This window comes from Xiphophorus couchianus, chromosome 13 (genome assembly GCF_001444195.1).
Source record: "Xiphophorus couchianus chromosome 13, X_couchianus-1.0, whole genome shotgun sequence".
In the NCBI taxonomy this organism is placed as follows: Eukaryota; Metazoa; Chordata; class Actinopteri; order Cyprinodontiformes; family Poeciliidae; genus Xiphophorus; species Xiphophorus couchianus.
Window position 1 is genome coordinate 27,526,983 of NC_040240.1, and position 27,278 is coordinate 27,554,260.

The 27,278-nt window shown below is 36.5% G+C and overlaps 1 protein-coding gene across 1 annotated transcript in view; it reads left to right on the top strand.

The window, feature by feature from the left end:
* Window positions 1-27,078, top strand: part of nxph1 (neurexophilin 1) — a 34,203-nt gene extending 7,125 nt beyond the window's left edge. Inside the window, exon 2 of the mRNA XM_028037187.1 lies at window positions 25,156-27,078. Coding sequence (XP_027892988.1) covers window positions 25,156-25,911 — 756 coding nt within the window. The 3' untranslated portion in view covers window positions 25,912-27,078. The remainder of the gene's footprint in view (window positions 1-25,155) is intronic.
* The last annotated feature ends 200 nt before the right edge of the window (window positions 27,079-27,278 follow it).

The window sequence follows — 27,278 nt, forward strand, 5'->3', positions numbered from 1 at the left end:
CAATTTTATTCTGAGTCACAGTTTTATTCATGTGAGCTACAAACAGTCATCAGATCACTGCTGCTCCGTCTCACTGTCACAATCATTTAAAGGTGCAATCCTGTATCCTCACATTAATCACATTCAGCTTTAATTTTGTACAAATACTAAAAGTAATTAGTCTTCCCATATTATTGTATGAAAACACACACAGTCAGTTTCATTAGTGAAAAGTTTTCCCTACTTGCTACACAAAAGATATTTCATGTTTTGTTTGTGAACATTCAGAATTCTTTTTAACTTTACTCCAATCTGCAGCTCTCCTCTTCAACATTTCATTTACTTCCAGTTTTAAGGCGGTAAATAAAGAGGATGTGTGGGAAAGGTGAACTTCATGCTCTGACTTTTTGTCCTGAACACATTCGTCTGTCAGACTGGGCTGTTTGTGCTCTCCCAGTTTTTCTCTGCTTTATCATGCCTCAGTTAATAATTTAGAGAAATGCATGGATATCTAAAGTGACAGGAGATCTTAAGCTCTACCATCAGTCTGCTTTAAGCTGAAGGAGTAGACAATACATTACTTGATCTACATGTGCAGCAGCAAATCTCCTCAGCACTGGAGTCATCAGGGTATGGATGCTGGTATTTTTCATCTCTGTGTTTCTTCATCACATTTGTGAGCTTCATTGCCTTCAGCTTCTCCAGCTGTGTTTATTAGTACAGTCCTTAAATACCTTTTTCCTGGCCAAATAAAAAGTTCAGGCTGTCAAAATGAAACATCAAGTGATTGTGTTACACTCTACCCTCCATTCAAACATGCCTTAATTTAGCTCATATGCAAAGTGTATTTTACAGATTACAGACATAGGGAAAAACAAAAATAAGTAATAGATGTATATAGATGGTAGCTAAAAAAATCTGCTCTCTCAATTCAATTCAGTTAACTTATATTGCACCAATTCACAATTAATGTGGTCTCATGGCACTTTACAAATCACATCATTTCATATAAAAATTGTTAATTCAATCCAGTCTCACAGATTCCTAGTTTTCAAACAATACAATACAATCAAATTCAGTTTATTGTTCAAATTGGCTAAAAATAAATATTTTTATAGAAAAAACAGCAGATTGCTTCGAGTCACTGACTCGCATCAATCACCCCTCCTGGCTGAGCAACACAGGACGGCCGATTGCTTTTAGTCGCTAAATTGGCAGCAGTCCTTCATAATGTCCTTACCGATAGCAGAAAGGAAAACTCTTTTCCATTCTTGTTCTCCTCAACAATCGATTAAAAAAATATGCTATTCTAACATTGTAAAAGGTTTTTTTCATACAATAGACTATTTTTTTTCTGATGAATAAAAATTTCTCTAAATATGTAGAGTGCAGTTTTCCAAATTGTATGGTTTCAAGTTCACAGCTCTGGATTAAAACAGGATGTAGGCATCCCTATGACGACGCCAGCTTCCTGCTCCATAGTACACTGAACATCTGCCAGCTGTGTGTTACTGATCACTAACAGCTACTGATCTATCTATCTATCTATCTATCTATCTATCTATCTATCTATCTATCTATCTATCTATCTATCTATCTATCTATCTATCTATCTATCTATCTATCTATCTATCTATCTATCTATCTATCTAGATATACTGTACATATATAGACCAATATAGACTATCTATATCTAGACTAAGTACATTTCTCTTTTATATTGGTCAGCAATTTAATTTCACTTAATTACCAGTTTAAATTAGTTTAAAATTAACAAACCATGGTTCCTTCAATATTTTATGAAATATTTTATCATATTCAATGAATGGTATGAAGACTGCCACATTCTATAAACAAACAAGGCAATTAGTGCAGTTTTCATTTATTGAAGGATTAAAAATTACAGCAGTCGTGCCAGAGTTCACTTCAACCGAGCCCAGACCCAGGTTTTTAGGATTTTAGGTTTTTAGGTTCACATTACAGTTCTATTACACATTCACACTTCCCCAAGCAAGTTTGTCTACAAGCTCCAGTTAGTTTGTAGACAAACTCTACACACTAGAGACAAACTAGAGTTTGTAGACTAAATGTTTTAAAAACTGATTCTGAATTAGCATAATTAGAAACTACATGTCTTGATCAGAAAAGTAATCATCAGGATTGGGGTAAAAAAAGACTGTCCACTCCTGTTGAGCAGCAGAAAATCAGTGCAGATGGAAAACTCTGAGATGTCAAACTTCTTCATTTAACAACTGTGCATGAAATATTGTTTGATCAGTTATTCTCTACGGGGTCCCAGCTTCTTGTACCACAGACACAGATTTCCAGCGTGGAATATACAATACAGTATTACATTGTTACATTGTTATGATCTAAAAAAATAATTTTTAATAAAATGAACTTGATTTTATTCAAAACCCATGCAAATGGAGTTTTTAATGATTCAAAAATGGAAACATTACAGTTACAAAGATTTGCTTTGTTTCTCTGTCATGTGATGTAATATTTTCCTTATTAAATCCTGACTGAATAAAGTGATGAAGCATTGTTACCCATAGCAACACTGAAAATTGTGGCTGTATTGATTTTTGAAATGATAATTTCATCTTTTCCATAACCTAGGCCAGAGGAAGCAGGGTTTTTGTCTGTGGTGTCTGTCAGTCATATGTCAGCAGGATGGAAGTCGTCCTTCAGAGGTTAAAGATTGGGACTCTTCTCACACCTCCCTTATCTTGTTTCTCATGTACTCTGTTTCTCTGCTGCCCTGCCTTGCTCTCTGCCCTCTCACTTCCCATTCTGCACAATCTTTCTTCAGAATCTCATGAAAAACTTTCCTTATCAAGCTGACCCTCAACTCTAACTTCTCCTCCTTTATCAAACACTGCTCCGTAGTGTTTGCTACATCCCACATTAATCCCTTCATGTCTTCCATATTTTCACACACAGTTTCATGGAAAAGCATTTGCCCTTTTACAGATGTTCTGTCTTTGTTATTCCTAACACTTAAACTGTGCAGATCAAACTAGTCTTATTATCAGAGATAACCAATGTGCAGTTTTACAATCATTATTTTATTGCTGAAGGGGATAAAAAACATTTCAAGCTAACCTGACCTTAAATGGTCTTCTTTGCAAATCAATAATTAAATTAATAATTAATCCAACTGAAATACAGCAGCATGAACTTGAATACATCTTTCATGCTTAAAAACATTTAAATGTTGCTAAATTAAAACGGCTCCAAAAATAAGAGCTCCTACACCCTGATGTACAGTATGAGACTCATGCTGTAGAGTTCTCAGCCTCGAGGTTAGGGTGACATTCAGCCAGAGGTGCTCAAGGCTCTGGATGTTGTGTGGTTGTGTGTTCTTACACAACTGTGCAATATTGCGTGGGGTTACTCCAAACTATGGTGAACGAGGCCTTTTGATACGGGCTGTTAGGTCTCTGAATGACTGACAGCCTGACTCTGAGTGTCAGAGTTTGGCCCACGTTGCTGGCAGTAAGTCAGTCTCTTTTCCAGTGAAGGTTTTCTTTTGTCATTGATTCTCATCAGTGAAAATCTGTCATTTATTTCTTGACAGATTTTCTAGGTGCAGCCACAGTGTTGAAACAGTCTGTTTTGGTGGCCTTAGAATTGGGTCTCTGCATTTTGCAGATGATGCTATTGGCTATTGGCTGTGATCTACAGCTTTTACTAGAGCGGTGAAGGGATGAGGACCAGTTCCTCCAAATCAAAGGCCAAGCCAGAGAAGGGTAGAGGAGGAGATGCTCGTCCAAGAAGAAGAGACTACTCAACAAAAATACGTGCACTTCCTCAGTTTTCTTGCCATTCTGTCTGGGGAAACTATAACGTTGCTACATCTACAGTAACTGCATACTTTTACTGCAGTTATTGTGTGTAAAAACATATTAATGAATGCTAATGAGAGATGAGTAAATCTAATAAATATGATAGGATCAGGTAACTTTGGTTCGAGGTGCTGCTTCCATGCCCTGTTGAGTAGAAACCAGATTTAATTTTTGTATGACTGTAGGATGGATTGCATGTTTTCAGGCTTGGCAGTTATTTCATACTAAAAACATCAGACATTAACAGAGCATGTTATTATCTTTTAAGTTGTGTAACCTCAATTGTTTTGATTGTTCTTATGGGTTTGAACATCTATCTGTGATTCTGTATAACTTTCTTCCTCTGATCCCTCTCAGTCCAGAGCATCTTGCAGATCAGTTACTGCTGATGGGAGTCCCATCCTAACAGGTAGTGAGGTGTCTCTGCAATAATTTGTCCTGTCTCTTTAATGAATTCACTAGGCATTCTGGACATTGGACCCGTAGCTAAGAGTAAAGCCTGAGCAGTCTGTTGGCTCCTAAAAGCCATTAAACCGTCACTGGTGCCACAGAGTGCAGCTTGGTCACAGTGATTTGTAGAAAGTATCTCTGTGTTGGAGAATTGAAGTCTGATTATATCGCAGAGCTTCCTGGAAGGAAATGCTGAAGATATTGAGTTTCTTATAAATTCTGTCAGAAATTTAAGGAACAGAAAACCTCTTTGGCAAATTGGAACTTTTTTGTTTTATAAGTTACAATGTGGATGTAGTTTTGTACACACCAGGATCAAATGTCAGTCAAAAGAAAGAATGATGGTCACAAAAGAACAACCACTGTAAGTAGAAGGCAAAACAAACTGGAATTGGGAAACTAATAGTGTTACCACCTTAAATGCAGAAAAGGCAGACCATGCACAATATACTGCTGTTATAAACTTTATCATACAACTTTGAACGAGAGATTGTTGTGTGACTATGACAGTCATGGAAGAAGGTTGATGAAAGAGTTACTGAGGCCAGACCTTCAAACAGTTATCAGGACAACAGGCTATAACTCGCAGTCTTGCTCTCATGTCAGTAAGTTAAGGTTTTCAGCTTTCAACAAACTCCACATCTTTACAGTTCTGATGATGGAACAGGAAAAGGCCATCACTGACTTGCATCCTATTAACTGGTTTACATGTATACTGCATTTGTAATGGTTGCTATGGAGATTCAGTGACCTAAAGATGCCAAATTATCAAAGTTGCTCTAATTGTTACTTTGGAGATATTTTTACTTTTCTTCTCGTCCTGTGTGGTCCGATGAGCAGCTCTACTCTGCCTTGTCTCACTTACAGTTGCTTTAATTTTTAGGAAATATTTGCTCTCACTGTTCAAAGGGACACATTTAGTCAAAAAGCTGTTTCCTAGTGAGAATTTCTTTATACATAAAAGTCACACAAATCAGCATATACTTGAATGGAATATTTCTCATCTTTGACATTGGACCTTTTTGCAATGTTATATTTATACCTCAGGGAGAAAATAAGTCATGGATTAGTTATTAAAACTTCCTCTATACTAATAATAAGTATTTCATGAGAACAATTAGAGGTGCCAATAATTATTGTATGGTTGATTAGGAAAAATAAAATAGTAATAATAATAATAATAATAATAACCATTATTATTATTATTATTATTATTATTATTATTATTATTATTATTATTATTATTGTTGTTGTTGTTATTATTATGCAGGATGTGGACATATTTTGCTGCATTGAAAGATTGATTTACTTTATTTTATTGCTTTACATATTTTTCCAATAATTGTGAATTAAACAGCTGTATAAGCTGCTGTGTCTACATAATGAATGTCTGCTCCTTTTTATTAAAAGGTCTATAGTCTGCTGTTGGGCATCCTGCACACATTTTTAAAAATATTTTGTCACTTGTCTTTATGGTTAAGAATCTCTGTTCTCTGCTAGGATAACAACTATTAATTGATGATTCATAAAACAATTAGCTTATTTGTTATCCATCTTTTGAACAAACTATTTGCTGCATTTCTGCAAATAAAACAATCAAGTCCATCAAGTTCTGACAAGAAATTCTTCAAAACTGAAAGATCAGTGCTTTATGCCAACTGTTCTAATGGAACAATAAAAAAATGTTTTTATTGCAGAACTTTAAATTGTTAAAAAAAAAAAAACTAAAACAATGGAAAGATTCACTGCTTTAAATTATTAACTTGAAGACAAAAACTGTATCAGAAGGATTATTTTTATTTGGATTCAGGACAAGATAATGTGTTACTTAATTTCAATGAAAACAAACCCTTGTGTTTTGGTGGCTGTAGTTACATTATATAATTTTATTTTAATAAATGGAAAGGGTCCTGGTCTTCCCTCCAGCATACAGGGCTGCTTACCAAGTCTTCTCTCCCTACAGGTGTGTTGGAACTCATCTACAGCTTTACTCCAACTGGGCCAAACTGCCCTCTATACCAGTCCAGGTCTAATTCAGTCTACTTCATTTCATTAGGTTTGTTTATTCCTGCACAGCACCATCTATGTACTCTGTTCTGAGATTTAGCAGTGTGGTTTTATGTAATGTTAAGCTTGTTGACATTATCTAAAATGAACATTTTAATATTTCAGATTACAGAATATATTGCTTATACTTCAAACTCTTATTAGCTTGTAGTTAATGAACTTGTTCTCTTGTCTGCTTTCAATCAAACTCTTCCACAGAAGGAAAAACACAAGCCTTTCTGTGACTTGAACCTGAGAGGCAGTCACCAGGTCAGGTTGATCGGAGCTTTGGTTGCATGTGGTGAGGAGGTTCATTCTCAACTTGTTGCTGTCATTTTGTGAAGGATTAACGCACACAAAAAGGAACATTTTTCAGCAATAATAATAGAAGTAATTGATATTTAATTAATGGATAATATTGTTTTTTTACCAGAAAGAAAGAAAATAACTTACTCTTTTGTCCTACAGCCTCATGCATGAAATGATGGCAGGCTGCATCTCTGCTTAAGGTGCCTAAGGCTGCTGCCGTAGGCACCTGCCTGTGTCTAAGGCAGGTGCTATTTGCTGGAAGGTGCAAGGCTACATATCACTACTGAAGCTCCTGGGTCATCATCTGCTTTGTCTTTCATACTCCAGTGGAATCTTCCTCTATATTGCTCCAACAACTTTGAGTGGTACCATCATAGATACCTTCCTCAAACAGAATGGTGGTGACGCTGTTCTCTGGTAGTTTGACCAGGTCTCTTCTATGAGTGTTTGCACATTATTTGCGCCTTCACTCATGTTTTTGTCCAGGAGATAAGCACAGAATGCAGGTTGCAGTAAACCACTGTATCACATCGACTCTGCTGTTCCAGTGTGTTATCACGTTTGCTTTTAGCTTGTGTTCTGGAAATTTGAGTAGCTTCCGCTTCTCTTTAAAGACAAAGTTTGTCACCATGCTCTGGTGAAAAAAGGAAACAACGTATCTCACTTTCTCTAGAAGACAAGCAACACCAGGATATTACAGGCCTTTATGTGTGATCAAAATTATAATTTGTCTAAAGTATTTAATGTGTATTAGCAGACTTGCCTCTGGATCAGACGGACATGTGGCCGTTGTTTCAGTTACAAGTGCAAGTGTTTTGTCTATCATATGCCACTCCGTCTTTGCCTCCTTTGAAATTGCACCAAGATTCACTCCTGTGTGTGGGGGGGCCTGTGCAGGGGTGTGTGTGTCTGTGTTATTCAAAAGCTGCATATGAAGAATGTGAATCTTGATTTGCAAGTTGTCAGTATGACATGTTAAAGTTCTGTTGTACATGATGGCTGTCCATCGGTAACGATGGACACTAGTGACTCACATTTCATTTCCATTTAAGCCTGACTGCACAGTGTCAGTATAAGTTTCACTGAATTGTTTCTTAATCAGTATTGAATATTTCAGCTCTAACATATGCAGTAGTCCATTGTAAACCAGTGTTTTCAACAACAATGTAAGGTATCATATGACATATGAAAATGCACTGTGACACTCATTCCTCTGAGCTGTTGCTCACAGCTTTTGTGTAAAGAAAGAAGTCAAAGGCATCTCAAACACCAAAGCTGGCAGAGCTAATATGACCTTCAGTGCTGAACTTCTTCAGGTGAATAACTACTCTAGGTTTGTTATCTTGTGTAAATTAACTCACTCTGGTACCTTTTGCATATGGCATGAGTTTTGTCTGACCTCCATTGGAATTCAAAATATTTCCACTCTGTCCATGTGGTCAGCCTGGCCTGCAGAACTCCCCATCCTCCTCGTTTCTGTTAACGTTGTTAACATTCAAAACACCAGCGCTTCTCTCAGAGTCTGTCCATAATCCATGGAGATTCTGGCGGTCCCAACACCGCTCCGGATGGAGCGAGTCCAGAAGTTACTCAGCTTATCAACATGACATCAATGTCCAACCTCCAGGAAAACCGCTTGGCAATTATAACTTGTCTGGCAGTTAAAAGAACTACACCTGTTGAGTCCTTGCATGCCACCATGGAAAAACCTTAAATGGATAATTAATGGTAAAGTAAAGAAATAAAATGAAAAAATACATAATTAAGTAATAAACTAGAATTAAGCTGTTACATTTTCAGCAAATTTCCAGCAAATCTCCTGTCAACGTATGCAACTTTTGTGATTGCCAAGAGAGCTGAAAGTCACTGTGTCCATGTTTGCTGCCATGGTAACTCTTTAGTATGGCAATCATAAGCAGATCATTCTGATCATTACCTGGGAATTGTGTACTATGAATCATTCACGATGTCTAACCCTGGTGTCTTATGAGTGACTGTGGGAATTTCATTTTTTCCTCTGTCCCACTAATATTTAGCTTGTAAAAGAGCAAAGCATGTTAAGCTCACAATAACAGGCGCAGCAGCTGAGCTGAAGGTCTGGTTCCCTCCCAAAAAATGCAGCTGTTCAAATAACTGTGAAATTCTGTGGAAGATTAAGTTAAACTCTGCAGCATCCCAACAGACTGAATGAGCCAGGCTCAAATACAGGAGAGTTATTCTCATATTGTGAAGCACTCAGGAGAGCAGATATGAAGAGGCTTTATATTGAAAAGTTTTGTTGTGACTTTTACACTAAATCCCTGCATGAACATGAAAAATTGTCCAGTGCTGAACCTGGGCTGGTACTATGAGTGTCTCTTTACTTGTTCTGTAAAAGAATTGATTAGGTTTTCCAATACAGTAAAACAACTACTTCATCTTTCAGATATGGGACAATTATGAAATGGCCTCTGATTATGTATCCCAGCATTTTACCTGCCTGGCTGTTTACATGGCTAATATCAAAGAGTAAAAGTAAAAAAAATAATTCAGTCATGTTTGGATTTGGAATTTGGTTTCCTTTCAAATCATTGAGATCATATTAGTCATTATTTAGCATTTTACTGTTGTAGGTTGAGAATATGGTTAGAGATGGAAAAATCCATCCATCCATCCATCCATCCATCCATCCATCCATCCATCCATCATCTATACCTGCTTGTCCTCACAGAGTCATGGGGGGACTGATGCCTATCTACAGTGAAGCTTCACTGGATTCACTCAAGTCAGAGTTGTATAGAGGGACTGGTCTAACTGGGAGGAGTGTGCACAGGCTGAATTTGGTGACGTGGGCGGACTTGCTTGTTCATTACCACCCATAGGCTGAATGCATTGTAATGACAACACCAGTTATAAGCACTGTCCTGCAAATTCTTAACTTGGTCAGCAGAGCGGAGCGGCACTGTGACACTCATTGGTCTGAGCTGTTGCTCACAGCTTTTGTGTAAAGAAAGAAGTTTACTTTGGAACCCGCTGATAACTGCTTGAAATTCTAGTTTTTATTATTAATATTATTATAAAATAGTATGTGGTTTTAGAATACATTGCCGCTGACATGTGATCTCTTGTGGAATGTTTAGTGTTTGAATATTTGATTAAACAAATTGTTATAGAATAAAGAAAGTGAAAAAACTAAAATGCCCCGTTTGACCACCAATGTTTCCTCTGCTTTTCGTCACCCATCAAACCACTCAGTGACCTCTTCTTCTGAATGTTTCACCGCAAGATAAAAGTCAATGAGTTGGAACAGCAGCAAGGCTGAGATATTGATTTGTTGTGACCTTTTTCCAGACATTACAGTGCAGCAGTTTTTTCTGTATGATGTTTCTAATGTTCAGCCCATCGAGTCGCCTGTTGTCCTTCTTTCCTCTAATACATTTTGAAGGCATGTTGAAGTTAGATTGGTGCGGCTCTCACCAATCTAACTTTTCCACATTTCTACAAACCGGAAGCAAATTAATTTTTGTAATGCTAGCAGGTGCATTGTTGCCCCTGATTAACTAAAAAGGTCCTAACACAGACTGGTGGGTTGAAGTGGACTCACGAGGAACAGTAGGGGGTTCCAGCAGAACTAGTCCAGAAAAAAATTCAACCTCTATTTTCCATCTGATCTGAGAAATTATCATCAGAATTAGATACTGATGACATGTTGAGGATGACATTCGATAACTGTACCTGTACTGGAAGCACTGAATGTACTTTGACACAGAGCCTAAGGCACTTCTGTCAACCGGCTTACCTCTCCTCAGACTAAAGTTTCAGACAGGGTACTGAGCACTAATCTCAGGCAAAATGTTCTTCATTTACAGCAGAGATTAAGAAAAATCCACGTTAAGGTTTTGTGGTGGTTTTTTATCCTTTCGATTTAGTGGCCCCAAAAACTGGAATGCAGGGGAGAAAATGTTTGGCATCAAGGGAATGAAAATGAAGAGCATATAGAGATATGCTTTGAAGAGTAAGCATGGTGGCATTAGTTTAATCACTATGGAATTTCAAGATTTAAAGGCCATCTATTTGATTTATTTTTCATACAAAGGGAAAGGAATAAATATGGAAATCCTTTCATTTATTTACTTCTAACTTCACTGTACTCACTTTCTAATATTAGAATGTGAATTATTATTTGACTTAGTGGAGATTATTAAATACTTTTTCAGATTTCTAAGCATTATTGTATCATTATTGTATATATGTTTAACAATCCAAACAGTGCTTTCAATATTTATATTCCTTTATTTAATCAGGTAAACCCCATTGAGAGCTAGATCTCATTTTCAAGATCTCATTTTGAAACAAACTTCGTCGGGGAATCGAACCCCGGTCTCCCGCGTGGCAGGCGGGGATACTCACCACTGTACTAACGAGGAGAATATTAAACTGATAACAAATAAAACAAAACATATGTTTTATATTTAATTAATGAAATTGATTGAAAGATGGCCCTGAGCTATTTTTAATGCAAATTTGATAATAATGGATCTTTTCAGGGATGAAACTCTTAATTACACATAAAGCTCCTCCTCCAAATCGCATAAGTGAATGGCTTTGCCTTCCATCCTGGAGTTGGACAAGATATTCACTCCTCTTTTTTACAATCCCTGTAAATAAATGACTCTTCAACACCACATATGCATTAATAAGGACAGGACAAAACTACCAAATAAAATACACTGACACTGCTTTGAAAGGACCTCAAAAGAAGCCAACCTTGCATGTAGGGGCAAATGTTGCAAAGGAAGTACTGGAAACAGCAACGACCAAAAATCAAGAGGCAGCAAGCTGTGAGGAACATCTGAAGGTTCTTGCAACTTCAACTTGGATTCAGTTTCTCAATGAAGTTTCAGAAAAGAAAAAATGTTAAATGCCATGAAAAAACACACATAATTTTCATCAAATCAAAAATTGATAAAGCATTGGAATGTTAGCATTTCTAGTATTAGGTCATGTTGGGACTCTCAGAGCCTCTGGACTGTTTTATCCGGCTGCTCTGTTTTTCATTTGAAATGTAAAATAACCAACAATGGTTCTGGTGTTTTGTTTCTGTTGATTATTTAAGCTGCATTTGTCTTTCAATTACTGAGCATTGTCTATATCTGAGGACAGACATTTTAAGAAATAGAAATGTGTCTTAGCAAAGTAATTGTTAATATTTTTGTAATCATGCTAAGTAACGTCTTTTCATTTTGGGTAAGTTTTTACTTCTATTTTGTTTGACATTTCCAAACTCATCATTTTGGGGGGAGGGTGTCTGAAATCCCTTTTTATCTCCAATTTTTATTCATCACTCTTGATGTGCATCCACTGACTGTCCCCATGTGTAGTTTATTAAAGAATAAACTACTTTTTAATTTATGATTTGTTTAAGTCTCACCATCAAAAATATTTATGAATTCTTTTATATTTTAACAAGAGACTGGGGTGAAAATGGAAGTCATGACTAGAAGAATCTAAAAAGGCTACTAAAAGAAATGCTCCTCTTGATTTTTAAAAATAAGTTTTATTATATTGTCTAAAATATAATGACCTGATCTTGAAAGACGACAAATAAGAAGAGTTAAAATTGCTTGAGCAAACAAAAAATTTGCAAAGCATGTGCAGTCTGCTTCTGGATTAGTAAATTCAACTTTGGCTGGTACGTCAGTCGTTTGCTTATCCTCATCCTGGTATTTTGCACTTCCTGATGATCAGTATGTGCTTGGCATATTCATGAAGGCAGACACACTAAACTTATCTTGCCTGTTATTCTCTTCATTTTGCTGCCCAATCATAGCTATCAGGTTTGCACCTGTTTTGTACGAGGAAGCATTTTAAAGATCAGGCCCACAGTGTCTTGTAGTGCCAAACTAATACGCTCCGTAATTTGAGAACTGAGTTGGAAAACATGTAATAAGGACTAATTGAGACCTGGAAGTGAGCATCCTTTTTAAAAAGCAAGTCAAATCTAAAATAAGTCAGGGATGGTGAAATCAAAACACACATAGAAAAAATATAAGCTTTAATGTGCTAAATCATTTATTTATTTTTTGTATTGGTGTCTTTGAACCATTTAGACATATTTTCAACAGTCAAAGACAACAGCAAGTTTTTTTCTTAGTATAGGTTTTAATGAACTCAAGTTAATTATCCCATTTAAACCCACCGGTCACAATAGTGGCCAAGAAATAAATTTTACTTTCAAGGACTCCAAAAAGCTTACTGATAAAGTTTTCAGTTAATGTTCAGCAAATATTGAAAGTTTAGAGTGTTTAGATAATACTGATGCAGTATCACATGTTTAGAGTAAATTATCACATGACCAGAGCTGTTTACTGTATATCTTGGTTGCACCTTGGCGAGAGGAAGAGTGCAACAAACCTCCCAAAGAAGAGGTTAGTAATATATGTTTAAATCAACATAAGGCAGAGATTTTTGGGGCACGTCATCTTTAAAGTGTCTAGTTATGATATTCACTTTTGCATTATCAAAAATTGGTTTGGTGTGTGAGCAGGATGTATAAAAATGTTGACGGTCACAATAGTGACCGGTGGGACAATACGTACCATATTCTTCCAATTCCAAACTTCTTCTTTTTTAAGATTAATTTTGAGTGTGTTTCTTGATCTGTTGGACTTAGTGATGGCCAGACAAAGTATACAACAATGTAGTTATAAGAAAGATGGAATCCTTACTGATTTTGGTAGTGGTGGCTTAGACAGGGATAATCCATGCCTGATTTTGAATGCTTAGGATCAGTTCATGGGAAAAGAGATTATTTCCCCCTTCACCAATCATGTGGCACTCTGTTACCACCTGATGAAGGGACAACTGTCTCTTTGATGTACCCTTTAAAACTAAAGAGTATCCAAGTGAGGTTCTGAAACAAGACGAGAAACTTCTGGTCCACTAAAAAGACAACAATATTTTCACAGTAGAAACAAAGATGAGAAAGAACTACACAGAGACTGATGTCTAATAGATCAAATAGATCATGAGAGGTGTAGACCTTCATGACCAAAACCCCTCAAGGTACAGAATCATGATCAGGTCCAATAAGTGGTGGTGGCCCATCTCAAAAGTGCACCTGTAAGTAGGATGACTGTTGCTTAGGAGGTTGGAGTTTATCTTGTAACTTATGGGTTGCCTACTGGAACTCCCACTTTGTCTGTGTCAGTCGTTGTGACCTTGATCAAGAGAACAATTCACCCGCTATGCCTGCTAGTGGTAGTTAAAGGACCCGGTGGTGCCAGTGTATGACTACCTTACTTCTGTCAAACTGTGCCAGGGAAGCTGTAGCTACAATACAGCAGCTAACTGCTATCAGTGCGTGAATGTGTGTGAATGGGTGACTGACTAAATGTGGTGAAAAGCACGTTCAGGTCATTTGGACTTGATAAAGAACTATACAAGTACAGGTCATTTACCTTTAAGATAGTATTTTATAAATGTGTCATAGGAGGGACGACTGGTTTGCTGACCTTCTCATAGGTTGTGGCTTATTATCTTATGCAAAGGTTTGGCACAAAGTCAGTATGTCATGGGAATAGATCTCAAATGGACACTTCTCTTTAAGATGTGACCAAGACACTTACTGGTCATTCAATGCAAGAATTGTTTCCAGAGATGTTGCTTTTGCACCGCACATGCCTGAGAGAACGTCATAGCTTAATTGCACATTGAGTGCTTCAATAAAGTTCATGGAAAGTAAGGAGGGGATGAAATAACCTAAAATTGAAGAACACCAAAGTCACCAAATGGTGAGAAGGAGCCTTCTAACTAGCTTTTGATTCCAGGCCTTGGGGTCCGGTATACTGTAACTTTCAGGTGTGTCCCTGGTCCAGCACACCTGAATCAAATGGATCATCTCCTCAGTATGCAGTCCAGTTCTTCAGAGTCCTGATAATCACCTGATTCAGGTGTATTGAAGCAGAGACGGATGGAAAAGATGCTTGACACTGACCCTCAATCCCTGGAGTTGAAGACACCTGGACTAAATTTATTACTGTATGACAGTGTGACCAACAGATGTTCATGATTTTCAGTAATATAAATTAAGGCCTCTACTATAGATGTTGTCTTTATGATATGTTAACGTGATAACATAACACTACAACAGACTGAAGTTCATTATTATTATGCATAAACACTCAAGCACTCAAATTTACCTTGGTTTAGAATATACAGATAGTCAAATTTATACTTTACAAAGCAAATGTTGCACTAAAACAATTCTGTGACAAATATACTCAAATAAAGAAACAATATTCACCTTTTATGATCTTTTCTATTTGGAAAAAGCACTTTTAGCTCATCTTAGTAAGAACACCATATTATCCCACTGGTCACAATTGTGACCGATCATAAAACACACATTTTCATATATGTTTCCACAATTTTTTAAATTATTTCCCCTTAAAGGGCTATCAATGACATCTGATTTTAATATTTTCATGTCTGGAAAAAATGTGGGTTTAAATGGGTTATGATGTCAGAAAGCTGCTGACACGTTCGCTATTGAAATAATTCTTTTTCTTAGATTATCCCAAATGGATGATCTGGGATCAGTTTAGCATGTGGTGGTGGATAGTGAGGGAAACACACACACACACTCATGCACCCCCACGCGCCTATGCACACACCCACTCACCCCCACATCCAGATGAATTAATAAAGATATTGGGTTCACAATGATAGAAAAACAGAGTTTTAGAATTGGGCCTTGCTGCAGTGACTGTGGCTTGTTTCACAGACATGTTAATGGTGATGCGTTGTTTTCTAATAGATTATCTCAACTGCCTGAGAGATCATTTTCAGCATTACAACAATCAAAACAGTAATTATATGAAATAAAACACTCTTGGCAGATGGCAGCAGAGTTAATTCTGAGTGTATTTTTAGCACCACAGTAATGTTGGAGTGCACATTAAGCTAATTTTCATAATTTTTAAAGACTTCAACACCTTGGGGATCTGCTCCGACTGATTACTGATAACGTGCAACACGCAACAGAAGCTCCAAATGGGCCCAACTCCATTTTTGTCATACAAAGTGTTTTAGAGTAATAATTTACAAAGCATGCTTCAGTGTAAGTAGGAAGACGAAGGTGGCTTGGTTAAAAGCATTTGACTAGATGGTGGGAACAGAGATGGCAGGCTGTGCTTGGGGAGTTATTGCTCCACTTACTTTACAAACTGAAAATCTCATTAAGTGTGACACTGAAGATTAGTTGAGAGGGACCAAAGTGGAAAGAGAATGAACCCACCAAGGGGCTTTGAGGAGGCTTTAGCTTTGTTTGCCATCATTAATTCAGCATTGAAACAGCTCAGAGGGAAGCTCCCAGTCACTGATCAGAAGAGCTGTGGATATGACAGGCGAACAGGTGCCCTGTTTCCTCTCCAAACACTTCTCCCTTTTAGCTCCAATCTTCAAGTCTTAATTGAGGTGGGTTGTGTGTTTGGACCATCTGTGTGCTGACAAAATAAAGCCAGCTTTGATTTATTACACCTCGGGATGAATTATGTTCTGAATTTCATTTATGAAACTTCCAATTCTGATTGTAAACTAAGATAAGTGTGGTAACAATAGTAACACTGACATCTAAGAATACAATATGACATAAATTGATGCTTTTATTTAACAAAGGGAGTTAAAGAAACAACGCTTTGGGTGTACATTTTATAATCACATTTTATCATTATTGAAGGTTCACACATTAAAGCAGAGTGTGAAGCTCATAGAAAATCTGAGATGTAAATGTGAAAAATAAAATTACCATGTGCATGTTATTGTGCATATGAATACACACAAAAGGTTTATTAAGAAACTGAGCATTCTTTATTTTCTAGCTTGGTGGAAAGCTGCAGAGACATTTGACTTTTGTTTTGGATTACGTTTACTTTGCTTGGTTTGTTTTGTTGTTTCACTAAACTTCTCCCTTTGGCTTGTAAAACTATCTTCTGTCTCTTTTGTTTTCCCCACAGATTAGAACACAGGACAAAAATAGATCCCTTCTATTTGTTCATAGCGGGTTGTAGTTCTGCTTTTCTAGATTTGTGTTACAAGCATGGGACATCATATATCATAGTTTAGTAGTAATGGTCTGATACTAGCCAGGTTCTAAAACTAAGTGTGCTGAAACACAAAACAAAATTAATGTCAAATTTTATTTAAAAAAAACAAAAACAAAAAAAACTGTAGTTAAGTGGACTAGCGCACTTTGCTGTAAATCAAATGTTGTGAATGAACTGATGAAAAGATGGAGTTGTCTCTTCTGAAGGAGCCTTAGCAATTCATCTGTAACCACAAAGCCAAGAGGAAAAGACTTCAGCAATGGAATGATATAAGCAATCGTTTTCTAACAAAATAGGAAGATTACTGCAGTTGTCTTACATTTCTGCCACATTCTTTTTAATATTGAGAGTCTGGAATTATTTGCATTGTTGTACACTTAAGTTTAAACTTAAATTATTCCAACAACTGACCAGAAATATGTTCAAAAGCAGCAAAAATAAAAGAGGCCGTACCTTTTTTGATAATTATGTTTCTATATTGTCATTTTTACTTTTATTTTTGGAATTCAAGCTAGATGAGGAATTTGTATGCTGGATTCATTGTTGTCTTCATAATTCTCTTGACTTAATTAAAGTTACACAAAAAGTCAAAATTAAATAAACTCAAAAATTATATGAATCACTTTATAATTGAGTCAGTGCACTTACATGTGGCTCCACAGTTGTAATCAGTCACTCACAAGACCAGTGCTAATCAGATATTCATGAGCATGCAGAGGCGCATGTCTAATTACACTCAACCTTTTGTAAAAGGACATCAATCAGACTTGGCTAGCTTGATTTTCCTGTTAGAAATTTGAACATGAAATAAAATCTTAAACACCGATTTTGGTTAATTTTTCTTTCTATGTAATTTCAAATGTTGTTATGCCATAAACATAGAATAAAAAAAAACACAGCAATTATCTATCAGTCTTACTTAATGCTTTCAGATCATTTTCATGAAGCATAGCAGGTGGGAAATCAACTCAGGATGTAATAATTAAAATGGTAACAACCTACCATTTGTGTCAGCACATCCTCTTCCTCTCCCACCGTCTCACCTGCACAGTTACATTACCCCAGTTATGTCTGACTGCCATGGGGGTCAATGTCCATAATATTAACTCCATAAATATATTCAAATCACTCTGAAAAACCTATCATTTTATTTTTTTAAGTTCTTTCATTTTACTATTTTAAGTTGACTGTGTGCGTATGTATTTTGTCAGTATTGTTGCTACATGCATGCTCAGTCGGAGGTATTGCTGCAAAGTAAACAGCAATGCAAGCGCTACAATGTACTGGTCCAGGAGGAAAGAATGCTGCAAGTCAATGACTCCATGCAATCTGCTGAGTTTGGTTAGAGAGATTTTTAAAAAAATCTTTTTGAATAATTAACTGAGAAACCTGCACCGTTTGAAAACTAGAATCAATTAGAATGTATGGATGATTGTATTGAAATGATTTTTTATAAAGTGCCCTGAGACAACAGTTGTTGTGAAGTGGCACTGTATAAATAAACAGAATAAATAAATTAATTTAATTGAATTTCTCTCTGTGTTGCCTTCCAAAAGAATAGAAACTTTCCCAGGTATCTCCCTGCCTCTGGCCCAACGACTGCTGGAAAAAAGCATTAGCAGCCCCCCACCTGCATGGTGACTACAAACTATGGCTGGATGGAAACTAAAGGGACTTTTGCATTTGGAAAAAAAACTTATGTAGGTTATATAAGTTAGGTTAGGTTATATAAGTAACATAAGTCGCTTATGTTACTTATATAATTAAATGTAAGAAACATAATTAAACTAGAGTAACAAAGAATGACTACAGACAAGAAGTAAACTAGAATCACTAAGAAGGACTGAACTAAAATAAAACAGAAACAAGACTGATTGAAGAAAGAAAGAAACTAAGGAACAAAATAATAAACAAAATCAAAACAACTCAGGATCCAATCAATATCTCAAAATACCTAAAATATCAGATATTTGACACACTTTTATACAGTAACTGAATTTTTTTTTTTTGGGGGGGGGGGGGATTTGGATCAGTTCTTTTCTGTATATTTATTTAAGATGCATTTATAACTTCTGTTTTGGATCTGTGTGTTTTTAATGAAGGGATGATGTAATGGGTAGAAAGTTCAGAGTCTTATTTCTATCCACACTGAACAGGAAATCCTTTCCTAATGATGTGTCTAAGAAACTCCTCACAGAACTCAGCCATTTGGCAGCCTCCAGCAGCAGTGTGTCGCTAAGCACCAATAGTTAACTTATACTGCCTAGTGTGGGTGTTAATAGCTGTTAGCGACTGAACGTAATGGCTTATTCTCTCAGAGGAGCACTTTATAAGATGTGTACACTGGGAATGAAGAAAACCTCTGGATGCTTTGGTAATGTAGAACGTGCTGTTCAGTGTAGCAGAGCAGAAAACCCATCAAAGCTTCTAATATGTGTGAACACAAGTGTTTTACACAAGTAAAATTACTCTTCTAATTTACAACTTGCATTTCATCAGTTTCTTTCTACATGTTTAGATTTATTTCCTGATCCAGTACATGTTCTGTGTGTCTTTGTTTTAGAAAGACCTTTGTAGCACTTTAATTATAAATAAAAATCATGTTCATCAAGATTAATAATGTAATCATTTCTCAGCATCTAAATGTTTGCCAGAAAAATTCACCCTTCAACACTTTTTCTTGACAGCACTGGCATATTTTACCTGAACATTGTCCTTATAGAACAGTTGGACAGAGAAGGTGACACAGAAAAGCAGGCATGTAGAGTTGGAGTCTCAGCGTGTGTCTCTGACGTGTGTCTGGTAGATAATCTGAGAAGGGAACCAGAGATTCGGTGATGGCCTGCAGGGCTTCCAAGATTTGGAGATCATCACCAAAAACAAATATTGAAAATACCAATGGAAACATGAAAGAGCTGCTCTGCAATTATAAAAAGTTTTATTGCTGTAGCTTCTAAAGGAGAGTATTTATTTTCAAATAAATAAATAACTTTTTAAAAATTATAATATAAATAAGCAGGACATCATTTTTTAAATTCTATTTCTATTATATTGTGTTACAGTTTTTGTATAGATACTCACCTCATTCGTAACCAGATATAAACATGGTGGTTGAATGAAAGTCATAAATCTGTGAGCCGTGTAAAAATTTCTAGGCTTTACTGTGATTGGAGGGCAGTTTTATTAGACCAAGTCCCGGATCAATCTACAGCCTGCAGCAGCTCCAAGGGAGAAACTGTTAATGCAATACAAAGGATAACTTCTTCTGGTTGAAATATGGAGAGAATGGAGCCCAGATAAAATATTCATGCCAGTCAGCTTTATAAAGATGTTTTTCCCCTTCATTTTAAGAGAGGTTCAATCAAAGATATAAATTTTGTCTTGGGACTTCACATGGCAGCATATGTCAGAGTTATGCTAGTTGCTTTTACTGTGCAGGAGAGTTCAGCAAAGGATCAAGCCTACTTGAAATCATACTCAAGTACTAAAATATCTGGGATGCCTCAGCCCATATCTGGGAAGGTCACCCTGTAAAGGTCAAATGTTTTTCACCTGGAACTGTCCAGCTGGGTTCCTCACTGAGAATCAGAACAAAATTGTTAGAAGTAGAAAAAGTATTTTTGTTTGATGAATAACCAAAAACAAGTTCATCAGCCTTTTCTTTTGATGGTGATTGTGTCTGCCCACTAGACAGCTTACAGGAGTTTCCTCTTGTCATGACATCAGGTTGTCATCACCACACCAGAAAACTGTTTTAGGAAACTTTGCATCAATCTTTGTTGTTAAGGTTTTCAGGGAGAGATGGTTCCAAGACAATAGAAACAATTTTAATGCTGTAAGGAGAAGAACCTAAAATGCATTGAGTTCTAAACTAGCAGAATAAGATCATCCATTTTAAAGGGAATTCTGACAGGAATCACATTATCTGCATCAGAAGTTTATTAATCACAGCACTGCAGTTTTCAAAGATTTCAGTAACATCATCTGCAGGATAAAAATCATTTTAGCTCCATCTAGTGTTAGATCCCAGGAGCAAGAACAGAAATAGGAAGATAGTAAAATTTTCTATTTTATATGAAGAGTTTTTCATTCCTCCTCAAAATTATTGTTTCGTCTGATCTGAACAAAATTATCTTATAAAGCAAAGCCAAACTAAATTTGAAAAGGGGGAAACTAACGTCCATAGAAATAATTCCTTAGCTTTTTTTTTTTAACTGCTACATAAACGTGTTCTAAATGAGTTATCTTAGAATAATTTACTCACTATGGATGTTACATTTCACCAACCTTATTTTCACTGGTTGTGGAGCCTGTTGCTATGGTAACTAGGCAGCAAACAGGCTTGTTTTCCATACAACTTGGGCGATTAACAATTAGGAAATCCTTACATGCTGATTATGTGAGGTAAAGAAAACAATCTGTCAGCACAAGAATGAGATTGCTGCACCAAACAGGCCCTCACATTCTAGATTATTGTACTAAATACTTAAAATAAATGGACACTTTGTTTACTCTAAAACTGACCCACATAAAAAAATATTGAAATGCAATTGTTTAACCACAATTATGTGTCATAAGCATGTCAAGCATGTATCTCAAAGATTTTACAGGGAGTTCAAAACTATTTTAATTGACTTTGGTAGAGAGAGGATGACTGCTCTGCCAAGGGGGGGAATGCAATACTTTAAACAAATATGTGGATATGAGAGATAGCATTCTGTGTTGATATTTTCTAGACCTCACAGTTTAACAAGAGGGCAGGAATAGGAATTTTAAGAAGTTCCTGGTTTTACAAACTATGTGGGTTTGTAAAACACTTGAGGGAACCACAGGGCACTTAAACATGTGTAGCTCCATCTCAGAGCTGCAGTTTCCAAGTCAACCTTCCACATTACAGAGAAACCCTTCACACACACGCACACCACATGCACACCCCCGCCCTCACACACCCATTCACACACATTGTCCCACTCAGCTCCTTCAAACTAGCAACAATTAACAAAAACTGTGCATCTACTGATGCATAGATCTCTTAGATCAGATATCAGGAATAGTTCTGGATAGTGTTAAGGTTTTTATAGTGGGGGACTTTACCCCACTATCTTCACATCTAATGTGAAAAAATCCCCAATATATTTATTTACATCTTACATATTAACATTGAAAGTCAACATGTGAGATGAATGGAACAAACTAGACTAAAACCCCACAGAGTTAGAGTTGCTTTTGAGCCATTATAACTGAAACACTGACCAACAGTGTGATGTGTCATGATGGCACTTGGCACAATGTAATGTTTATAGCTTTTCTCAATTGTTGACTGTGAGGTGTCATCTGTGACTTTGGATTTTTACGATGTAAAGCAATTTGAATTCCCTTATTTCTGACATTTGCTATACAAATAAACTTTGATTGATTAAGTAATTAATTAATTCATTGATTAAATAAAGCCTTTGAAAGACATTCTTCATAAATACAATGTATTTGAGTAAAAACAAAATAATTGGCATCCTGTCTTTGGTATGTGAGGTGGCACTGGGAATATTTGTATAGTCTGATGTCTGGACTGTGTTGATTCAGAGTAGGACAACACATTTTTAAAATTGTTGATTAAAATGATTTAAAAATAAAGTATATGCACTTTGAATCATTGCATATGGACAAAAGACAAAAGTAATTTCTGTTTCATAATTTCTCATTTGATGAGCAATGATAATTTTTATTGCAAATACTCAAAATGATAATCATTCTTGTTTTCTTTCACAGAAATATAATATTAAATCAAACTGTGACAATAACTGGAGTGATTCCTTGTTAAATCATATGAGAGGGTTATAGAAGGCAGAATATTGATTGTATTCTCCATCGAGCCAAGATGAATGGCATAAAGATGACCATCGTTGGGTTAAAGTGCCTTGTGAAAGATATTCAAGCCCTAACCTACAAAAGTGTGGCTCCAGATTAGGCAGGGATCCAGCTGCTACTAGAAGGATGTGTTTGAAATTCACCAAATAGTTCAGAGGCGTTCTTAGTTTGATGAGGTTCATCACCTAGTCCAGGAGCTGTGTGCTGACCAGGGTCACCTCAGCACTATTTTTGTCTCACTCAAGCCCATTTACATGACCTGCTGACCCCCAGTGTTGCCTGCATCTCCTGCCAGGACACCAACTACGGGTCTCAATGCCACAAACAAAGTCTGTCTAACTGGTCAATGCTGCAAAAGTTTAGATTTTACAACTCATTAAAACTTTACAGCTTTAGGCTGCTGTACACCAAATGTTCGAAATCTGAAAATGTGACACCAGATGCACTAAAAACTTCAAAGAATTGCAGCAGTAGACATGCAGTAAAACTTTGATGACCCTAGAGGCATGTCCACCTGTCCTTCCAACATCCACATTAAATACTTCATTTTTACCCATTTTCCTGTCACAGTTGTTAAAACATATATGTCCCCCTAAAGACTGTGTTGCGTTATTCCTATTTTTAGTTTATTATTTATGTTCAATTGTCGTGACAGGATAAAAAACTGTAATTCAGTTGCACTGCTTGCTTGTATCAGTTTCTTTATTCTTTCCTTTTATGTATTGATTGGTAATACATTCTAGAGACTTTGCTGAAGGACATCACAACTTTACAGATCATATTCCTAGAAGGACCAGTTATAAATCCATTTAAATGAAATTCCTCACTATGCAGGAGTGTTGAGTATATGAAGGCATTTTGTCTGTTTGAAAAGAAAATAGCTGAGGCTGCTTCTGCCTCACACTGTCAGAGCATTGCTGAGCCTGAAAGATGAGCTGTTTCAGTGTTATGTGTTCTGTGGTTTAATGAAATAGGCTTCACCAAAGTTGTAAATGAGAGAGTTAATATAAACCACGAAATTAATTGTATCACGTTATTCTTCATCAAAAATGTGAACTTTTCTCTTCTAGATACAAATAATCCTAATAAAGAGGGTTTTCAACCATTTCTAATCAATGTATCCTTTGAAACAAATCAATAACTGGATTTAAGATTAATGATAATAATAATAATAATAATAATAATAATAATACTTTATGTTAATAGTAAAATGCTTAAGCATCAACATCAGCACTTGTCTTACAGTGTAATGAGAATAGCTCCATTTCAGTTTTCCCATTCAGATTAACATCTGGAACATCCTTTAACATGGAATAACAAAGCGGTAAATCACAGATAACACAAATTTACTGGAAAGATTTCATATTTAAATATTTAGTCATTGCATGAGACATTGATATTTTTTGTTTTTTGAAAATTGTGTAGTCTATATTCAGATGACTAAGTAGTAATAGCAACGTAATAAATTTCCATCTTCTACAAATACCTTAAGAAATGTAAATAAAGCCTCAGAGGTTTGCCACAGCAAAGTTCTGGAGGACAAACTGTCCTTCTCCCTGCTCTGCCACATTCTCCTCCTTCATTCCAATTTAGTATTATATTTGATCTTATTTCAAATTTTAACTTTGTTCTCTCCAACCAACATAGAGAGGTGTGAATGCAATATTGCATTTTACCAGTGAAGCATTTATTACTTTATATCAGGCTTCTATTAAGTTGTTTCTCTCCTAAAGTAGGTATCACTACCATTAACTTCTTAGTTTTCTCTAATATTTATAGAACTCCTACATCAATGCTTGTGTTTCTTTTTTGTGTATATCGGCTCTGTCTTCTCAAACTCCAGTCGATCGAGGCAGATGGTCTCTTGCGCTGAGCCAGGTTCTGCTGGAGGTGTCTTCCTGTCAATGGAGAGTTTTTCTCTTGCTATGTGCAACGTGCTGCAAGTCACAGCGCAATGTGCTGTGACTTGCAGCACATTGCGCTGCAAGCACAAGAACAAAGAACAATGATGTTTTAACCAAAGATCCACGAGACGTAGACATACCTACTGTTAATGTTAAAGTGAGACTCATTGTTTCTGCTGAAGCTTCCATGTTCTGATGTTAGTATAATGTGCTGAGCCTTTTGTGACACTTTGTAGCTCAAAATACAGCAAACACTACATATTGTTTGCTACATTGCTCCTACTTTAAAAATTGGTCTCATAAAAATTTTAAGTTGGAACTGTTTTGATTCTTTTATTTTTGGCTTTTATTTACCAGAATTTGAACATAGCATTTCTTTCCCCAGGAAATAACTGAAACGTCACAAATATAATTCCTAAATGTAATTTTTCTCTCTTTGAATGTATTGGGCATTTCATTTCAGATATAAGAAAAACAGAACATATGAAAAATTTACATTCTATATTACTTGAGAAAAAAAAAAGTCCATTATCATCAATGAAGAAATTTCATATATGACTTCATGTGACCTTGACTTTACCTTTTAGTTAGCCAATGTAGTTTATACATGTGTCTAGGGCACTCATCTAACACTGGCTAACAAATATATTTTACTCTCTTTCCCAGATTACAAGTGTCCAAGCCTCAAGGTCAGACATTGTAAAGACAGGACACCCCAAGTCCATGCCAAAGCATATATGGACAGAAAATGGGAAGGAAATGTCCATCAGCAGGCTCTTGTCACAGACTCTACATGGCAACAAGAACAGTACTGCTTTGGACCTTCACTATAACACCCCAGAGCCCTACTCAGATCAAGACCTATGGGATTGGCTGAGAAACTCCACAGACCTGCAGGACTCGAGGCCTCGAGCTAAACGGCGGCCCATGGTTAAGACAGGAAAGTTCAAGAAGATGTTTGGCTGGGGGGATTTCCATTCCAACATAAAGACAGTGAAACTCAACCTTCTTATTACTGGGAAAATTGTGGATCATGGCAATGGTACCTTCAGTGTGTACTTCCGCCACAACTCAACTGGCCAGGGGAATGTATCGGTCAGCTTGGTCCCTCCAACAAAGATAGTGGAGTTTGATGTGGCAGCACAGCAGTCGGTCATTGATGCAAAAGACTCCAAGTCTTTCAACTGCCGAATAGAATACGAGAAGGTGGAAAAGGGTGCAAAGAATACGCTCTGCAACTTCGATCCATCTAAGACCTGCTACCAGGAGCAAACCCAGAGCCATGTTTCCTGGCTCTGCTCCAAACCTTTCAAGGTTATCTGCATCTTCATTTCCTTCTACAGCACTGACTACAAACTGGTGCAGAAGGTGTGCCCAGACTACAACTACCACAGTGACACTCCCTACTTCCCCTCTGGCTGACATTCTCAAATGCAACACAGGCAATTCAATAGATGATTGGAAGAAAAACTGGGGACTCTTCCCATTTCAGAGAAATCTGTATGTTCACCATAACATCCCACAACATGTCTGCACCATTCTGTATAATTTTGTTTTTCTTCATTGATTATTAAAATTGTTTAGAAGGAGCATATCATTTGAAAATGTCAAACCTAGATATATAGAACTGTAAGATGCTTAAAATGTACCTGGAAAAACTGTGTGAAAACTGATTGTTTGCTGTTAGAATTTCCCCTTTGAATTATGTTATGTATCTCCTCAGCCTGGGTTATAATGGAGAGGCTTATTGGTCCAGTTGGGGCTGTAACTGTCACTGTTAAACTTTATCCTACTTGTTCACTGTGTTTATTTATTAACCCCAAATCTATCATATTTTCATATTGGTTTTTTTTTCACTTTTCACAATGGATTAACTCTCTGGCCAGCAGGATCTGAAATTATTGCCTCTGCAGTGCACTTTTAAGCTCCTCTTTGTTCTTACATAACTGGAAAGCAAATTTAATTAAGTCATTCTGAAACAATAAAGGATACTCTACAGTCGATATTACTGAAACTGCAAAACAGTTAATGACGAATTAAATGTGAGTTTGGTGGTTTTAGAAATGTAAGATGGTCTTTCCTGCCAACAGGGTGAACCAGGACTAAGCAAACTCCTTCACTCAAGTCCAGTTGAATTGTATGCTACTAATGTCAATCCTCAGTTGTCCTCAGTATGCTTTTGAGTGAAGCCAGGATGTTGTGTTTAGTGGATGACTGGCTGACTTACTGAATGTTGTCATTGACTGACTGAATGATCATTCACGAAAGGGATGGATGGTGGGTTGAGCTTCCTCAGTCTGAATTAATATATCAACTGTAATGTACTAAAATCTATATCTTAGAGCCTAATTTGTATGAATGATTTGTACTGTACATAGTTTATCCAAATTCTGCTGCTTCTGTACACGTCCCCACATGAGCTGTGTGTTTACCCCTTCCTGCTCTTGTTCACCCCATTATAATGCTTGTTCTTGGTTCCTCTATCAGATACAATGATGTTGATGCCCTAGATGTGAGTTTCATGAAAACAACAATTCTGTACACAAATTGTAAAACTGACTAAATATAATAAAACTATTCTCAGAATTATTTTCTTTCTTGGGGTGTGGGATGAATAAAAACATGGTAAGCTTTTATGAATTGGATGTTCGTGTAGTAAAAATTTTTAAGTCACTGTTGCTATAATAACAACATTTAAATTTAAAAATCTGCTAATGTTCAGGGGTCTTATATATAAAGGACTGCATTGGATTCACACTAACCGTATATGTGTGCCCAAAAGGCAAAAA